The sequence below is a fragment of the Colius striatus genome, chromosome 5 (assembly GCF_028858725.1).
Source record: "Colius striatus isolate bColStr4 chromosome 5, bColStr4.1.hap1, whole genome shotgun sequence".
Taxonomy (NCBI): domain Eukaryota; kingdom Metazoa; phylum Chordata; class Aves; order Coliiformes; family Coliidae; genus Colius; species Colius striatus.
The window spans coordinates 3,315,356-3,333,461 of record NC_084763.1 but is presented as its reverse complement, the minus strand read 5'-3'; the positions used below and the strand labels follow the sequence as shown (position 1 = coordinate 3,333,461).

General features: G+C 47.6%; 1 protein-coding gene across 3 annotated transcripts in view; it reads right to left on the bottom strand.

The window, feature by feature from the left end:
* Nucleotides 1–18,106, bottom strand: part of EGFR (epidermal growth factor receptor) — a 153,963-nt gene that overhangs the window by 117,475 nt on the left and 18,382 nt on the right. Inside the window, exon 1 of one of the 3 annotated variants that reach the window (XM_061997508.1) lies at nucleotides 5,129–5,173. The exons of the other annotated variants lie outside the window; for them this stretch is intronic. Within the exon in view, the coding sequence (XP_061853492.1) occupies nucleotides 5,129–5,132 (4 nt within the window). The 5' untranslated portion in view covers nucleotides 5,133–5,173. Of the gene's footprint in view, nucleotides 1–5,128; nucleotides 5,174–18,106 lie in introns of those variants that run through there. 3 annotated transcript variants of the gene reach the window in all.

Sequence of the window (18,106 nt, the reverse complement as noted above, 5' to 3'; positions counted from 1 at the left end):
AAACACATCAGTGCATTAGAGCTGAGATTTGTACCTTGTTCAAACAGCACTAAGAGCTTGTCCTTTGTATCTGGGCACATGTGCTAATGTGCTGATGCTTTAAAAGCAGATTAGCAAAAGAAGTATTTCGCCACACAGCTGGGTTTCCCAGTGACTCCCTGTATCCCTCACTCCTCAGTGGGGTCTTCAGAGCAATTAATTACAGGAAACACTTCCACTGCAAAATGTCTGGAGATTTCATAGTACATTTCATCAAGACAACATCATCTCCATTTATGGTACCTGATTGTCTCAAAGAGGAAAAAGCAGATACTGGAGGGAAAGACAGCTACAGGGACTGGGAGGGGAAGGAAGAGAGATCTTCACTGACCAGACAGCGCACAAATCAGAAAGGGAACTCAATTTGACTCCTTTTCCTGGGTCCCTTCATGGAGATATTGGCAAAAATGCCAGAGCGTTGCATGTTGCCTTTATTCAGTGAGAAAACCAGAGAGACCACGCTGCACTTGTCGGTGTTTATTGAAGATCTACACAGAGGTTTTCACCTGCACCTCTGATCGAGTCACACTTCAAAATCTGCCCACGCTCACCAGGCGTGACTCTGGGTACATGCCTTTTCACTTTTATAAACAGCCTTCCTCAAAGCCAAGCTTGCCAGAAGCTCAAATAGTCATTAAAATATTAGCTATCATGATCTGGCAGAAGAGAGGGCGAGAGAAAGGTTTACTTCTGCTGCTTTGCAATAAACACGAGAAATCACCATCCCTGATGACTGTCAGCGTCATTTCTTCCAGCTACTGCCTGAATCACTAGGTTAAAACCAAGCAGGGACACTGGTGAGGCCACGGTGCATCAGAGTGGCTACCAAGCCCTGAGTCTGCTCCTAAGCAGATGCTCACCCTTCTGCATCACCAGCCACGTGTCCAAGCACCTACCGCTAAGAGTTGAACCGTGTTTGTTCCACCTCACGCTGTGTCACAACGTGATGACACCCTGATCTTGACCTGCATTCCTCTGCTGCTCTCGTTTGGAAACCTCTTACTTGTGCCTGAATGCCACCTTTCTCTCATACTCATCACCATCTCACACTGGAGATGATATTCAATTCAGGTAAATGATTTTCTTGGTCTGGTAAATTCGAAGGTGCATCTGTGAAAGGGATTTAGTGGTTTAGGGGTACAACTGTAAGCATCCAACCTCATATCACGAAGGAGGACTTTGAGATAAGAGAGTATTAATGCCTCAAATGTATTCCTGCAGTAATAAATTGGCCCTTATTCACCTACCACTATTAATTTTGTTCTTCTTGATGAACTTGGTAGATACCATCAGAGCACTGAAATGCCCTGAGCAAGTTACAGAGCTGGTGTCCTTGGGATAACCTGATGAAGCAACACCTGAGAGCTCTCAACAACCACAGACCACTGTGCTTTTTTAACCATTTCTGAGAGTTCACTCTAGAAAAAAAACCAAGGACTTTTCTCCAAAGAGCCTAGAGAGACAACAGGAACCATAGAAACCCTACACTCCCCAAACACTGGCCAAACAGCGAAGCCTTCTCCAAGGCGTGTCTGTCTGGCGTTTGCCGTGTTGGAGGCTGGTGGAAGGTGGGTCGGGCAGCCCTCCTGTGCCAAATCAAAGGAGATGCTCTCTGACCTCTGGCAGTTTTGTCACAGGGAGAGCACGTGTGTCCAGGAACACTTCCCGTGACCAAATGTAACCGGCACGTACTAGAGATTGGAATCAAGACCCAGAACAACAACAAAAGCCCTGCAGCTGCCTCGACGTCACACGTTTGGATTGCACAAGTCACCGGTAACATTCTTCTGCTGCCATTACACAAATAGCCATTTCTGTTGTTGATGACTGAACACAATTTGCCTCCTACCTCTTATCACACACGGTATGTCTGAATGCTTCGTGCACTGCTTGCTCTGGCTTTTGGGTGCCCTTAAACACACGTGTAAACAAGGAAAGGAACCAACGGCGCGGGTACGTCTTGTCCAGCAGATCAGATCTTCCTACCCTATTCATCACATGAACGCACAGCTCATCAGTTGCATCTAATGCCATCACCAGAGCATCAGCAAAGCACTTGTGAACACTGCTTAAAGGAAAAAGGAGATTAAGCTTTTGGAACAGGCATCAGCAGAGGCAAAATCTAGGTAACACTGACTGTAATGGAGCTTCGAGTCTCACTTGAGGCTTCTCACAGGCTTTGGAGACATGTTTGTTACATCTCTATCAAATGCTTTAAGGAAAAACAGTTGTTACAGAGATAAAGAGCATGCCACAGATGTTTTATTTCCTTATACTAAAGTAAACACTCGTTAATATACACTGGAGATGGCCGATTTACAAAGCACTAGGCCTGATCCCAAAAGTCACACCCATGCATCGACTTGCTTTCTTCAAATCAGCGTGAACTGAGGGTATTCAAAATCTCCCCAGAAAAAACCTGAAGAAACAGCTGTGTTTTGCACTTTTAACTGTTCTTTGAGCATTTACAGGCAGGATACTGTTAGTAAACAAACAGAGAACAACGCTTCCATCATACAGTCCATTTCTATACTACTGAAAGGCACGTCAATTTTACAGCTGAAGTTTGGTTTTCAGTGAACGAGGCTTTAGCAGATGCTTTGGTGCTGCTGAAATCCACGGGATTTCCACAGCATCTGCACCATCCGTTATTATGGCCATTAACTGAATGGGTCTGTGGTTCGTCAGATCTGTAAAGGCAAAATGCAGGGTCTACTTCCAATTTGGAGGAGGTTCCTGGACATCAAACAGGACACGCTGCTTCTTCGAGGCTGTGCCAATTTGCCTGGCTCCTCTGTGTGATTAACACCCATTCAAAAATGAGCAGAGACATTTGAAGTGAACAAGCAGCATACATACACTCCTGGAGATGTCTGGTTTAGCGTGTGCAAGGTGAAGATTATAATCCAAGCAAGCAGCTGTAGCTGGAAGAGGCAATCGTGATCATCCTACAAATGGACTCTTGGAGCTCCAGCTAGTGAATGCTAAAAGGCCAAGAGCACAGAAACAAGGTGGTCTTCTGCTCATCTGAACGTGGCTCTCACAAGGAAAACTGAAACTGGTCTGGGAATTTTTGTCCCTGGGAACTACCTCAGGGAGCTGCTTTACAAACCCATTTCTGGCAGCTATGAGAAGTGCTGAGGGGTCAGGAGACTGCAACATCTGACCTCAGTATATTTATTGGCTGGTGCTAGAAACTTCAGAAGCATTCAGACTTTTGGACTGAGCTTCCTTTAAAAATGTCAAAAGCCATGTTTAAAACTAAAGATTGCTGCATGGGGCAATGCTCTAGAACACACAACTAGCCCGAGATCTTTGCCTGGAATTGCTAGAGGGTACAAGCAAAGTCTCTGAAATTGATCAAGTTTTACCAGTCCTGCAAAATCTTTGCTTTGACCATCCATCTCCTGATGTCAAATCACCCTGCTGTACACAACACCCTTTAAGAGCAGGAAACTGCCTATGTTTGAGTCAACTACCATGCTCAAACCGGGTTGATAACTTCTCTTGAAGCAGAACAGGCCAGATCAATTTCCTTCCATGCTGGGTTCATCTCCAAAGACCCTTCTGTTGTTTCTTTTCTCCTGTAAAGTCTATACTCTTCAAATCCCCATTAACCTGTGCTGACTTCAAATGAATCAAGCTCAGACTGCAAGAAACTTCCAGCCATTTGGACCATCTCCATCTCGTCTCTTGCTCCAGCAGCAACAGCAGCAAAGGAAAACAGCCAGGACAGTAGTGAAGAACAAAAGATGCCTCTCATGGTATTTGCTGTCTTTCCACCAGCCTGTGCCTGCACAAATTCTGCAACCAGGGGATGTAGTTGTATCTCATGGCACTCCATAAGACATTTCACCTACAGATTTCCCCTGCTTGCTCTCTGAACCCGTGTAAACACTGTGGTAAGGAGTTCAAGGGGGTTACAGAAATTCCAAATAGAGCCTGACACAGCTGTCCAATGCATGAGGAAGACTATAATGCACTGTTGCAATACAGTGCTATTTATGAAAATGCAGACACAGGAAAGCCAAAGGCATTGGTGTGTGCTCTGAAAAGGGACCACAGAAGAATTTCCATCCCACAGCAAGGTGGACAGTGTGAAAGGAGGGTCAAGGGAACAAACCTGTTAACTACACACTAAGAATTCACATATTTTGATTAAAGAACCTGCCCTGCAAACATTTAGATGCCAGTTTCAGTGGGATTCCTCACATACTTAAAGCAAAGCAAGTGTGCAAATGTTTGAAGAATGCCCCTTTGCTAATTTTCTGCACTGCAAGAGCAACAGACCTTTGTTATTGCCTTAGACAACCTAGGGACTGTCAAAGAGATATTACATTCCTGTCCTGGAAGAATCTGCATCCACAGCAAGGTGGACAGTGTGAAAGGAGGGTCAAGGGAACAAACCTGTTAACTACACGCCAAGAATTCACATATTTTGCTCTCTTGGCTCAAAGCCCATCACCTCATTCAGCCTCAAAAGCCTCTGCCAACACACAGCTCTGTTTCAGAAAGGCAGCTCAGAAGACTGAGAAAGCTTTGTTTCCAAAGACTGTCTTTACAACTGTTCTACAGTTTTTCTTCCTCTAGTCACAACAATAAAATAAAGCATGAGACAGGCTCTCCCCTTACTCTCCTGCCCCTGCACATGGTACTATACCACACTTGTATAAAATCAGCCACTGTTCCAAGAGTGCTGGAGGAGCAAAGCTGAGTTACAGGTGCAGCATTATCCTACCCCCTGATGCACTGTGCACATACAGACACCCGGGGTGGCTGATTGACCCAGTGTGTCAGACACTGCCTGAAGCTCTGACTGGTGCAACCTCTGCAGATACTCTCCTCCAAGTCCCCTGTTCCTCCCTCCTGCTCCTCACATGCTGGCAGGGGAGGAAGGAGCTCAAAGCCAGGTGAGGTGTTTGGCAAGCCTGAGGCACAGCCCAGCAGTCCCTGTGCTGCACAGGGCCATAAAAACCCAGGGGCTTGAGTGCACCGTCTGGCCTCAGGCTGCTGCGGGGAGACAGGAATAGAAAGGAAGCATCTCCCTGGGGTTTGGGCATCAGAGTACTCACCCATAGGAAGAGCTTACCCATGTTTCTTTTTGGGGGAGTAGTAAACTATTGAGGCTTGAACTCTGCACTAGAGAGGCACTGGTAGCAAACACTGGCTTTGAGGAGTGGTTGTACACCTCCTCCAACCCCAGTGCTCTAGTCCTCACCCAGCATTGCTCCTCCCAGCCATGCCAACCAACCCAACCCGTGGGAGCAGGCCCTGTTTGGTGTGGCAAGAGAGGATCTTTGACTTGGGCCAGTGGAGCAACTCATTTAAAGCACACTGGTGACGGAGGACTCGGATACACCAGGATGGGAAAGGCAGCTGAGGAGCAAAGCCTACAGCAGCACTGCTGCCAGCACCTCCTCTGACCCGAAAGGACAGCTGTGGAAAAGCAGCATGAATTTAATGCAGTGGTGGGGATGTAACTGGAGGAACAATGACCACCTTGAGCCCCAAATAAATTCTTCAGGCAGGGCTTCAAAGTCCCCAGAAGAGCTCTCTCTCTCCTGGAGCGCTTGTGAAGCTGCTCTGCAGAGAACACAGAAAGGATTTGGGCCTCTTCTGTTTCCTTGTTGAGGATTAGAAGATAATGACTCCTGCTACACTACAGAGCAACGATAAAAATAATTCTATTTACCTTTAATCTTTTATCCTGAGAGATCCAAAGGGTATTTAGGAGCCACAGGTCAGGGTTTTTAGCTCAGGAATGTGTACACCACTGGCAAACAAACACCTTCTGGGCTTGTTCAGTTCAGACCTTTGCACGTGTGAACGATCAGCTAACCCTGCTTCATTTCATCTGCTTTTAAACAAACAAGGGAGAAATGATGCTATTTGCAAAACTGATTTGTACACATGAAATTCCTGTGCTTTTAGGAAAACACTGAAAAAGCTCCACCAGTGGAGAAACACCTTCTAGTAAAATCACACATTCAAGTGTGGTCCTGTTACAGATTCCATAATAACTACGTCTAATTACAGTCACGCATACCAATTTGCCTCCACTTTCTCAGAGGCTGTTCTATTATCAACTGTACAAGAATATCTCCCAGGCAACTCACCTGGGGGAGTGGTGACAACTGCTGTTTAATCAGCACGGCAATTAGCTGAAGCTTTGCATAATGGCCAAATGGTTCAACCCATGGCCTGGACTTTACTGTCACTCAGGGATGGAGCAAAGGCAAAAGTTTAAACCTTAATCTCATTTCACAAGCTGCTGCAAGGAAGATTAAACAGACCTATCAGCAAGAAAGTTTCAGTAAGGCTCGTCTTCAGGATGTTTTTAGAATCAGCGTGGTCCTCCTGGCCAAACACAGGAAGACAATTCCCCAAGTGAACTTCCTAAGGGAGTGCTGAGGGTGGGAGGGAGGAATCCTCCTCCCACTGCAAAACTAGTCACATCTGATGGCTGAAACAGCCTCTGCAGCCACTCTGCTCCCCTGCTCCAGCTCGGGGCACAACCAGGAAAACCTAAATGACAAACATTTCCAGATGCACTGGAAACAAAGAGAAAAAACCCACCCAACCTTCCACTCTGATTCCTGTGCAACTCTTGAGTCTCCCAGAGAGGTGAAGAAATGGCTACGGGCTGGGGGATGCACCTCTCAAACCCTGCTGGGAAGCCTGATCAGTTCCAAGCTGTGAAGCACTAAAAAACTGCTCCTGATGAGGCCTGGAAGGGCAATACCCCTCTGAAAGCCTTATTGCCTCCTTTTAACGCTGTCAAAGGCAGAGCCTCCACTGGCCAGGGAGCATCCCAGGGAACATCCCACAGTGGAGGCAGTTTTGACTTGAAATTGCGATTCAGGGCTTGACAGTTTTCTCAGGGAAACAAACGTGGCCTTTGGAGCTTGATGAGGATCCAAGCTGCACTACTTCATTCTTAGACTTCCCTGAATAACGCTTCATTGCCATCTTCCAAACCCGAGTGAAATCTGCCCACCACGAGACACCTTATCATTACAGCTTGCATGAAAACAAGTAGTTAAAAGATGACATTAATTCTAACACAAACTAAGGTGCTCTTAGTGTGACCTGATCTAGGTGGAGCTGCTTTGGCAGGGGGGTTGGACTGGATGATCCCTAAAGGTCCCTTCCAACCTTACCGTTGGTAAGGTTACTGTGATACTGGAGTTGAACCTTCAGCTGGCTTTGTTTTTATCCATTCTGTGATACCTGCTGATATCTGATGTTCCACATATGAATTGCTGCCACAAAGTCTTGCTAAACCTCTGCTAGGCAGAGGCCAGGGCAGAGGACACACTCAATTTACTTTAAGTGGACATGATGCACTGATTTTTCAAAGCTTACAAACATCTCCCTACTTTAAGCCTGTGCTGAATGTGAAGCTCATGGACTTTACCATGTTGACTGAGTTTTGCCTTACACTGAGTTTTCAAGCCTTCCTCCTGAAAAAAAAAATGAGGATCAAACCAATTTGTATCCTCTGAAAATGAAGCAATGCAAGTCCCTGACACAGGTTAAGCTGCACGCTGCATTTAAAAGGCACGAGAGGCACCAGCGTGTAAGGAGGAACAAATCCCCCAACTCATGCATTATGAAAGGCCTTGTAGCACCATTTCTCTTCCTTTCTTTCCAGTAAATATTCCAAGTAAACTCAGAATCATAGAATGGTGGGGGTTGGATGGGACCTTTACAGATCATCTGGTCCAACCCCCCTGCAGAAGCAGGTTCACCTTGTGCTGCTAAAAAATATGACAAGCCCACAGTAATTGGGATCAGCTGCCTTAGTGCCCTGCTCACAATAAGAGAATAGGCCTTTCCCAAGCGCCCTGAAGTAAATACACGAGGTTTTAATGGACAGGGCTGCCATGAGTACATAAGCTTTAATCGACAGGGCTGCTTTCATACCGAGTTAGCTCTTGCTCGGCTTGGCACACACGTGCTGCTCCCTCTGCTACACCACCACCCACACATGGTGCTCTTCAGAAGAATCTGCTCGCCGTTAGACAGCTTCCCTCTCCTCGTCTGCTCTGACTGTTCCCAGTGGGTTTGGCCACACATGAAGTGAGGCTGATCCATGCGTTTACATTCACCTCTTTGCTTACACCAGTGCGGCGAGGAACGCCACGCGTCACGTCAACACGGCGGCTGGACACAGACCCTCCTGCCCGGAGGAGTGCTGGCACTGCCCTTCATTCCTGCCACCCCAGCACCCAAAGCCAAGGCTGTTGCTCCTGCAGGGCAGCCCAGAGCCCAAAACCTTGGCAGAAGTTGCTGCAGAGGAACTGCCTCAACTTGAAGCTCTTCAGAGAGGGCAGGGAGTAGTTTCACCAATCAAGAAGTTCAAGGCAGAGGAGGGGGAGCACGTTCCAGCTTTTAACATAAACACCAGGAGTGCTGCTCAGCCAAGTTCCCTCTTTTTTTTCCAGCCTCCTTTGTAAAGCTCACCGAGGTGTTCCACATGGCAGAACAGAACAACAGGGTTGTTTAGCACCCCGGGCAAAGAACAAATGTTTATTAACCGAGAGAAAATATTCCTGCTCAGACATGGCCTGGCACGTACAGCTCTGATGAAAAGTCTCTCCAGACTTCTACATTAATCAGACTGAGCTCTTCATTAAGAGTAAAAAAAAAAAAGTGTCTGGTCTACATGTCCATCACAGCCTTGGCTTTCCCTTTTAAATAATACACAAGTTTTTCTTTCCATTTTAGCTCCAGTTGTCGTTCCTACCTGGAGCAATTTGCTGAGTGCCTCATGGCTTCACTGTAAAAGGCTCTGTCCAGTCTCCTAATAATTTCATACTTCTGACTTCCATCCCTCCCTCCATCTTGAGACACTTGAAAACACATTATCTTACTTAAACTGTTTCAAGAAAAACACGTTAAAGGGATGTGAGAAGTGTTTAAAGTCCCAAAGCTTTGGCAAAGTGCAGGTGAAGAAGATTGGACGTTAGGTCTTTGCACGCAGGAGGAGCAGAGGCTCCAGGACATGAAGCAACTGCAGAAACACTTATTTACAGTTTTTATCATTTAGTTTGAAAGTTGAACACAGGAACTGTCAACCAAAACCCTGCTGAAGTTAACAAAGCTGCATGCTCCACTGGTATCAGGGTTAACAGCACACACACACTTGCACTGTGAAAATAATCTAACCTTCTTTCTGGGGCCACATCCCTTATTTGTGCTTCCTCTCTACAGTATGGAATTGCAACGTCCCTCCCACGTGGGCTAAGTGCAACCACTGAATTTGGATGACTAATAGCTGTCTGGGATGAAACATCTCCACTAAAACGTTCCTCTACCACAATGTCTGAAGCCTTTTCTGGCTTTCAGCTCAAACTGCAAAGTCCAGACTGAAGCAGACGCCCCACGCTGAAGCCAATGATTTGGTGTACAGAAAGGTCACGCTTGCTCGGTAATGCAAACAGAGCACACTGTCACCTGCAAGGGACTAAAGGAACAGGATGACATGCAGGAACAACATGCTTTAAAAAACCAACTTAGCTGAAATACAAAAGGTGATACAATTATCTGTGCAAAGCAGGACAATCAGCCTTCATCTCTGTAGCACTGCTGCTCCTAACTGCACATAACGATCTTTCCTGGCAGCAAGTCACTCATCAGATCTACCACCTCAGAGCAAGAGGACAGATGGTTCTTCTACAACACACACGTTTCCCAGAGAAAGGCAGAAAGAGTCAGTAACAACCCCAGACAAGGAGAAGCCCTTCTCCTGGCCTCGTTGTCTCCTATGCATAAAAGATGGGTTATAGTGGTTTTCTTCACAAGCAACCTTGGAGGGAATCTGTGACCCCAGGGCAGACGTTCTGAAAAGCTTAAAGAGAACTCCCTGATGGAGAAGCTGTGTTGGTCTGAGACATGTCTAACATCCCATATTCCACATATTCCAATGCCCATGGAACAGCACTTAAAAAAACCCAAAATCACAAAAAACCCCACCAAAAGAGACACCTCTTCCCAAACCCCTCTGCTCTTCCCAAAGCTGAGCAGTGAGGCAACACAAGCAGAACATGCAGCTTTGCTGCCTGCACTGAGCTCTCTGCATGCCTCATGGACAAAGGATTCAACAGTCTGCAGTGTTGGCCATGGGCATTGAACCATATGCACACAAGTACCAATTTGAAATGTGGGAAGGGGACCCAGAAATCTCCCCTCAAAGACAAACCTATGGAATTCAACCACTTTATCTACAAGAACATCCCAACAACACACGGGAACAGCCTGGATGTATCTGATGCTTCAGCAAAAGCCCTGTGGGAATGGCTCATGCCAACCTGTGTGCCTGGCAAGCTTCCACACAGAGCAGGAGAACCCCATCAGAAACTCACCAGGACAGCAAAACTAACTTCAAAGTCAGGAGTATAAAACCCATTTTCCTTTCTGAAGGGTGGGCCAGAAGACCCATAAACCAAAACAGCCAGTGCACATTTGGAACTGTCCAGTAGCTCTCAAGCTGCAACACTCTGCCTCTCCCCTGAAGAAACAAGGCAACTTAAATCCCATCTGTATTTATGTGAGCCTAGGTGATTTTAAAGCTGCAGGCAGACACAGTCCTGTGGGCTGACTTCTCTTATCAAGTGAAAGATGGAGACCCACTGTAAACATGAGTCCTGTGATGATGGGATTCCAGAAGTTCCTGTGTCCTGTCATTCCCCAAAGCTCTACATACAAGCAGATTCTTTAGGACACGACTCCCTCCATCTCAGTTCAGCTCTGAAAGTCAGATCATGCTTTTCAGATGTGGCACTACACACATCCCTCCTCCTCATTAATGAAAGCCTCAGCGTGCCCACCTCTTCCAGACCAGAACAAAAGCCCTCGCACGTGCAGCCTCCTGACTGTCAGTTGCTTACACTACATGCTGAGGTCCATCATTTCAGCTTCATCACACCCTGATGCTCTGTCAATGCTACTGTTGCTCCAGGAGGAAGCTCTGTCAATGCAACACAAGTCCATGCTGCTGAGCACTTCTAACTCCCACAGTCTTCTGTAACACACAGCCTACTGTAAGACTTCAGGGCTTGTGCTCAGAGTGAACACCTCCACCCTGAAGAACCCAAGCTGTCTCCTCCCTCAGCTTTCTGAACTATCCCTTTTCTTACACTGATGATATAATGGTGTGCAGTTTGGAGCCAGCTCATTGGCACTTTAAATGCAGGTGTTAGATTCATCTTCCCAAAACGAGGGCACATTTCCCTCTGCAGCCCTGCTGGTGGGTCTGGCAGAGGAGGCTCCTTGAAACAGTCCAGCCTGACGCATGTGTCTGAATCATAGAATCACAGAATGGTAGGGTTGGAAGGGACCCTTAGAGATCATCTAGTCCAAACCCCCTGCAGAAGCAGGTCCCACCTAGATCAGGTCTGAACTTGACCCCTGGTCCTAACTGTGCTTAGCAAAGCAGAGCTTGTGTTGCAAATGGGAGAGTAGGATTGAAAAGGTGCACATGAAAAAAAGCTGGATTTCATAAAACACCTTTATTGGCAGAGAAAAGTTGCCCAGAAAGATCAAAACAGAGTATCCACATTCTACCCACTATAGAACAATTTCTGGCATTAAACTGCTGGGGGGCATATTTGGAATTGTATCACTGCGTGTTTGAAAGGTGATTAATCAACCTCCTCAGATTAGCCTCAGGGAAACAATTGCTCTCTCTCATTATTTATATCTTTTACATTTTGTTACAGCCAAGGCTTTAGGTTTTGAATCCAGTGACTAACCAAAGTGACATATATCCTCCTTCAGAAGCTGAAAAGTGGAGATACGTTCCTATGCGACCTGATCTAGGTGGGACCTGCTTCTGCAGAGGGGTTGGACTGGGTGAGCTCTAAAGGTCCCTTCCAACCCCTAGCATTCTATGATTCCATCATACCTTTCAGCTGGAAGGCAGCAAGTAAGATCTACCTTCCACCAAGTCTCACCGCTGCCTCGTCTCTCAGCTTCCAACTCCCTCTCTCTTTGCACAGCAGGCTCAGTTGCAGCTAACACGGTGCCCTGTGCTAGTTACCAACCTTATCTTCATTTTGTAATCCCACATATCTTCAAGAGGCACAAACTACTGCAGGGTGTCATTGTAAAATAGCACCTGAGCTTAAGGGCTGAGCTCTGGCATGGGTCCCCTGTGCTTCCACCTGTGAAGGATGATAAGGCACCTCTCTCCTTCTCAACTCCACGGAGATGAAATGAGTTTCCATGGAGTTGCAACCATAGAGGGAGCATCTGCTTTCCCCTCAGCGAGTGGTAGGGCTGAAAATCAAGATCAATATTTTGTATGCTGCTCCTGTTTGTTTAATCCAGCAGCTCACATTATGTTCTCAAGGAACAACGAGAAGACTGGATTATTATACATAAAAACTGAAAAAGGCTGTGAAGTGTTTTTTCCCCCTCCCACAAATATGTGCAGAGTCCTTGGCTGTTCCCAACAGTTTCTGGCCTTGTCTTTAAAGACATTAATATGCTTAAATACCTGGGAATTAGGATTCCATTATCACGATCCCCCTGAGGTGTTTTTGTTTTTTTATTCTTCTTCATTATGCAAAGAACATGAAGCAAGATCAGCTTTTTACGAGCCCACCCACAAAGGCATCCAACATGCTGTCTCTTAATAACAAATCTGGCATGGAAAACCTAGTCTTTGTAGGTGTATTTTCATGTGAAGTATGGCAAGTCAAACCACCGAGGAGGTCCTTTCACCCCAATGGCACAACCACAGGACTTTCCAGCATCCCCTCAAAAGCTCACTCCACACAATTTCCCCACCTGCCAGGGTGCAGGGGGCATCGAACTGTTCCTGATGCCTTCTGTCTTTAAAATAGAACAAACATCTGGCAGCTTCACCTGTTCTCCAGGCAGCAGCATGAGCAGCCATCACTCACTACATCTCCCTGGTGCAGAAAAGGTTTGAGCTGGTAGTGGAACAATAATGCAAAAGATATATCAAGGGGCCCACAGGAGGTAATTAACACAATTATTAATAATACAGCCCTTTACTAAAACCATCCACTTACACTTTGTTTACGCACTAGAAAGTTCAGGCCTCCTCGTAAATGATCTTTCATCCTCTGGGAATGGAGTCTCATGGTTGGCTTCAAAGATGCTGGCACAAAGCGCAGGCCTTTTGTTTAATTGCTGTCTTTTGAAGCAGAATATTAAGTCAAATGAAACTGAATATGAAAGGGAGAGGCCGTACTGGAGTTGATGGGAATGAATGAGGCTAACGCAGACCATTTCTGCCCCCTCTCTCCATCTCCGGTGTTATTAAGGGGAGCATACTCTTCCCACCTAGACTCTGCAAAATACTCCAGCAGGAAACAAAGAACCTGGACAAAAACAAACCCCTAAACTCTTCTTCCCCAAGTAAACTGTAGTTTTCAGCGTGCAACAATAACCCATAGCCTGTGTGTCGAAGGCTGGCACTGGAATAGCTCTCCCTCCCATTGTGAAACCACTGCTAACAGGCTAGACTAAGGCCACTTAAAAAACACCCCAACCTATAGGTAATGTTCTTAAAGAATCAAGGTTTCCATGCAGCTACTGGGTGAAGATACAAACGGGACATCCACACACGTTTCCATGGGTATGTGTAAGTCAATACACACAGAAATGCACCAGCAGCCACACCTCTGTGGACACGAGGGGTTGGTTCCCCCTCAGGACTCAGAACTTTGCTGGAGTGCTACTATTTAGTTATTTGCATTCCCTCCTTGAATAGAAGCTGCCAAAATACACAGTTTGAGCTGCCTTTCTGTTTTGCTGATACAAAGTGTTGTGCAAACAAAAGGGAACAACTACTCAGAGGACCCTACCTATCAACAGGGGGGGGAAGCGCTGAACTTTGCAGGAGAAGAGAGGGAGAAATAGGAAGGTTTCTTCTCTCTTTCCTGCAACAGCAAAATGTTCAGGACACTTGCTTATTTAAAGCTTCCAAAACTCAAACCACCACGTTGTCTTGAAGTGAGCAACCGCAGATGCTACATGGATTAAACTTCTAGAGAGCGAGGAGATGACTTGCTTAGTCACTTGAGTGCCCTGAAATGTCTCGTGACAAAGCTTGGGGTGGATTGTTATTTAGCACTTGGAGAGCTTCTTTTCCTTTCCCTTAGAAAGCCTTCACCTCTCAGGAGTTCCTGCAGGCTGGGATCTGATGGGGTGAGGGACATCACCACCTCCTTACCTTCGGCAGCGGGGAAGCCCACCGGTGTGAAGGAGACTCTCTGTGCTCCTGCAAGGGACCTGCACTCTGGGATCAGACTCTTGATGATGAGTTGTTACACAGTGAAACAGAGGCCACATGGACCTGACCTGCAGCGCCCATTCAAGACACAACCGCTTTCTTTAGGCAAGCGCAGCAAGGGGCAGGCTGGGAGCTCTCCAGGCAGGCATCCATCCATACTGTACTGTAAATTATGGCCTGCTAGAAGTGAAAAATGCTGATTTGGGGGATCGCTCACTTTGTTATAATTTTCCAAGAGTAATATCCTGCAGGGAACAGCCAAGTTAATACAATGTTTCCACTCGAAAATTGGCAGCCCCAGCAGAGCCGATGGGGTGTATTTAATGAGACTGTGCCTGCTGATAAAATGTTACTGCAGAACATACAGGCTAAGGACAGCCTCATATTTTCCATCCTGGCATGTAACCTTAGCCTAGCAAAACCGGGTAACTGCCAGTGGTCCCTCTGGATTTGTAATACACCGTGTGTTTTTGCTCTGTTTTCAGCGTGTTCTGCAATTTATAAGGTCTTCTCAGCCACGAGAAGGGCGCAGACGCCGTCCCGTCTGCTTTACCCTCGGAGGTAACGCTTGGGATCGGCCGTGGCTGCGACTCTCAGCTGCTATTTCCACCTGAGCAGGAGCGTAACTCGCGCAGATCGGCTCATCCTCGCTTGCCCTGCTCACTGTTTGCTCCCAGCCTCACCGCTGATTCACTGCGAAACGTGACGCTAACGTACCAAACAAGCTGCAGCCCAGCATCCCAACTGGAAAAGATATCTCAAGTGTTAAACATCCCCCCCTGCTCTGCTGCGAGCACGGCAGAGAGGCAGCAGATGTGTGCAGCCCTGAAAGCATCCTGCCTGCCCTGCACCGCCGGCGCCCAGCACTCCTGCCACAGCCATCAGCCCGCCCGGAGCGCACGGGCTGCTCGTGGAAACACCCAGGGGGAACAAAGCTCCATTTCCAGCACCAGCCACAGCTGAGGTGTCAACTCGCTGGGTGATGGATCGCTGTGTGAACACGGAGAGCTGGAAGGAAGAAGCCGAGTACCAGGAGAAGCCTTTGGGCTGGGCGCAGGGGGATGCACGGACACGCTCCAACACACGCCACACGTCTGCCCCGGGGAACTCGAGAGCTGGAGTCGCTCAGAGCCGTCCAGAGACGCTTCTGACATCGCTTGTACAACGTTGTTTTGCAACACTGCTGTTTTACATCCAGCGCTGTGCAGAGGAGGAAACAAAACCTCCCAACGCTGCCTTCGGATTGCAGGCCAAGGGCTTGCTAGAAGCTCCTAACAAACGTGTGTGTCAGTGTGTGCGTGTGACTCCACAGCTCCCTTTCTCCACCCCCATAGGCAGCCCAGGGAATCTGCTAATGCTTAAATGGTGGGGAAGGTCAGGGATTTATTGTGGGAAAGCCAACAGTAATTTTGCTGCCTCTCTGAAACCCTGTGAACAGACAAACGGCGCTGCTTAAGAAGAAAAAGGAGAGTTACCCTTTGATTTAGGATTTTAAAGTAACTGTAGCTCTACTGGTCTTGGAATCAACCACAGGAGGGTACAGACCCACTGGATGTCTCCACAAATCAGGGGCAGCAAGCTCTTCCCTTGTAAGCAAAGCTCCTTCCTATGGAATGTGACAATGAGCTTTCCAAAAGTACAACTGGGGCCTCAAAAACCTCCTTGGTCACGGGCCTGCCAAAGCCCAACGACCCTGCTCCACTCTCCTGAGGATTCCCTCAGCTCTCCCCAGCGCTGCTCTGGAGGAGGAAGGAAGGAGAGGCACACAAACCCTTTGGCGAGGGGCAGAGGGATCTGCTGGAGACACAGGGCAGCTCTGTGCTTGATCTGGGAGCGTGGGATGAGCAAAGAGAGATTTTGCAGGAGAGGTTTGCTGCCTACACAAGCAGCAGTTCCCCTTTGGTCACACACACAGCTTGTGGGGCACCCGACACTCCAACCGCCCAGTGTCCCCCAAGAGTGGACTGACACATCCAAACGCTCACCCCTTCTCATGTCTGCAGGCTGGCATCTCCAAACATGTTCTCTCATCCCTTCTGCTGGTCCCAGGAGCAGAATGGGCGCTCAGCCCTTGCTTTTGGGAGTGTGTCTTTCCCTGGACGAGGGCAGGGAGGAGGAAAGACCCCTCGGGTGCAACAGCCCGTTCCCAGCAGCTGTCCTGGGCAGTGGCCAGCGGCTCTTCCCAAAGCTGCTTCATCCCCTCTCCAAGTCTTTTATGAGCCCCAGATTTGCATAGGAGGATCGATGCCAAGTTCAGGATGTTCTTGGTTTTACCAGCTGCCTTTTAAAATTAATTTACTCCACAATGGGAAGAGAAACTGGGAATGACAAGGTGCAAAAGTGCCGTTTGCTTTGGTTGGGGCTGCTCGGTGTTTAGCTGGAGATGTTCACCCAGCAGCCCGAGGCTGCAGTCGGTGCCAGTGGGTGATGCAGATGTTTGTCTGGTGGAAGCAGGAGACTTCCAAGCACACACAAAAAGCACAGAGCATCTGGCCTGGGCTAAGCTGCTGCTAAGTGCCATAAAACATGAGCATCCCTGCATGCTTCACCCCAAAGCTTCCAGCTCTTTGTCCCATTACAAAACCTCCAACTAGCTTTTTCCATCAGCTGCATTTTAGGTCTCTTTTGGGCACAACTTTTGGGTTCATCACAGATACAAAGAAACTGAGTTACCTGGTGGTTTCTGCTCTCTCCACCCTTCAGCCATATGACAAAAGGCCCACTCCAGGAAAGGTCATGGGGCAACACTCAGTTTTAAGGCCTCCCTGCCTTTCCTCCTCAGAGCTCACCACAAGCCAACCTCCAGGTGACTGGGTTCACCAAAAGAAAACACTCAACCCTACCCAGGTCCCAGGCCTCAGGGATTTTCCTTTGCATCATATGCATTCCTCATGCAACTGCTGACTTATTGCCACGATGATGGAGAAAGCAAGTTAACAAGAGCTCACCAAATCTGAGCAGAACCCCTGAGGATGCTACATGAGCCAGCCAGGCGCTGATGGCATGTGGCCATGTGTCCTGACCAAACAGCTCCATCTTACCCAGTGTGGGAAATGGAGCAGACAAACCAGCACATCGAAAAGAATTCAATTGCCCATCACAGGATACTGTCAATATGCAACAGAAAGCGAGGACTTGGTTTCAAAGGGGTCATTAAGCCTTTAACCAGCCACTTAACAGGAATGCCACTAGCAATATTGGTCAAGTCAATGTTTGTGCATGATTAAGCTTCAAATTTAGAAGAGAAGCTGCTGTACATAACAGGATCTGTGGAGGCTTGTTTCTCTTTCTAATGGATTTAAATCACCAATAAAACGTGGCTCAGGACCCAGATGCAAAATGAAGCTTGAAGAACAACCATTTTCTCTGCCAATCGTTTCCAAAACGCTTGGAAGACCAAGGGGGGGGGTGTTTGTGTTGCCTGTCCAACACACATTATTTAACATCAGCTAAAAAGAAATAAAACTGGTGGGGAGGGAGTGCCTTTGGAATCAAATCCTGTGATTTGATTCCGCTGCTGCCTGGACGACAGCAAGCCCAAACTACTCAGCTACAACCTGCTTTTCCTTCCTACAGGGCTTCATCCACAGGCAGGGATGAGGGCAATGGGCAAGTGGCTGGGCAAAGGAATACAGCTATCTCAGCCTGGGAGACAAGAAAGCAAACACAACACACCCAAGACTGGCACTCTGTTGCTGGGCCAGGGAGAAGTCTCCACCTCGTTCCTTCAGGGCTCAATCCGGCCAGTTTGCCAGTACCCTTGTAAGACATTCACCCAGGGCAGGAGTGGCTCAGCAC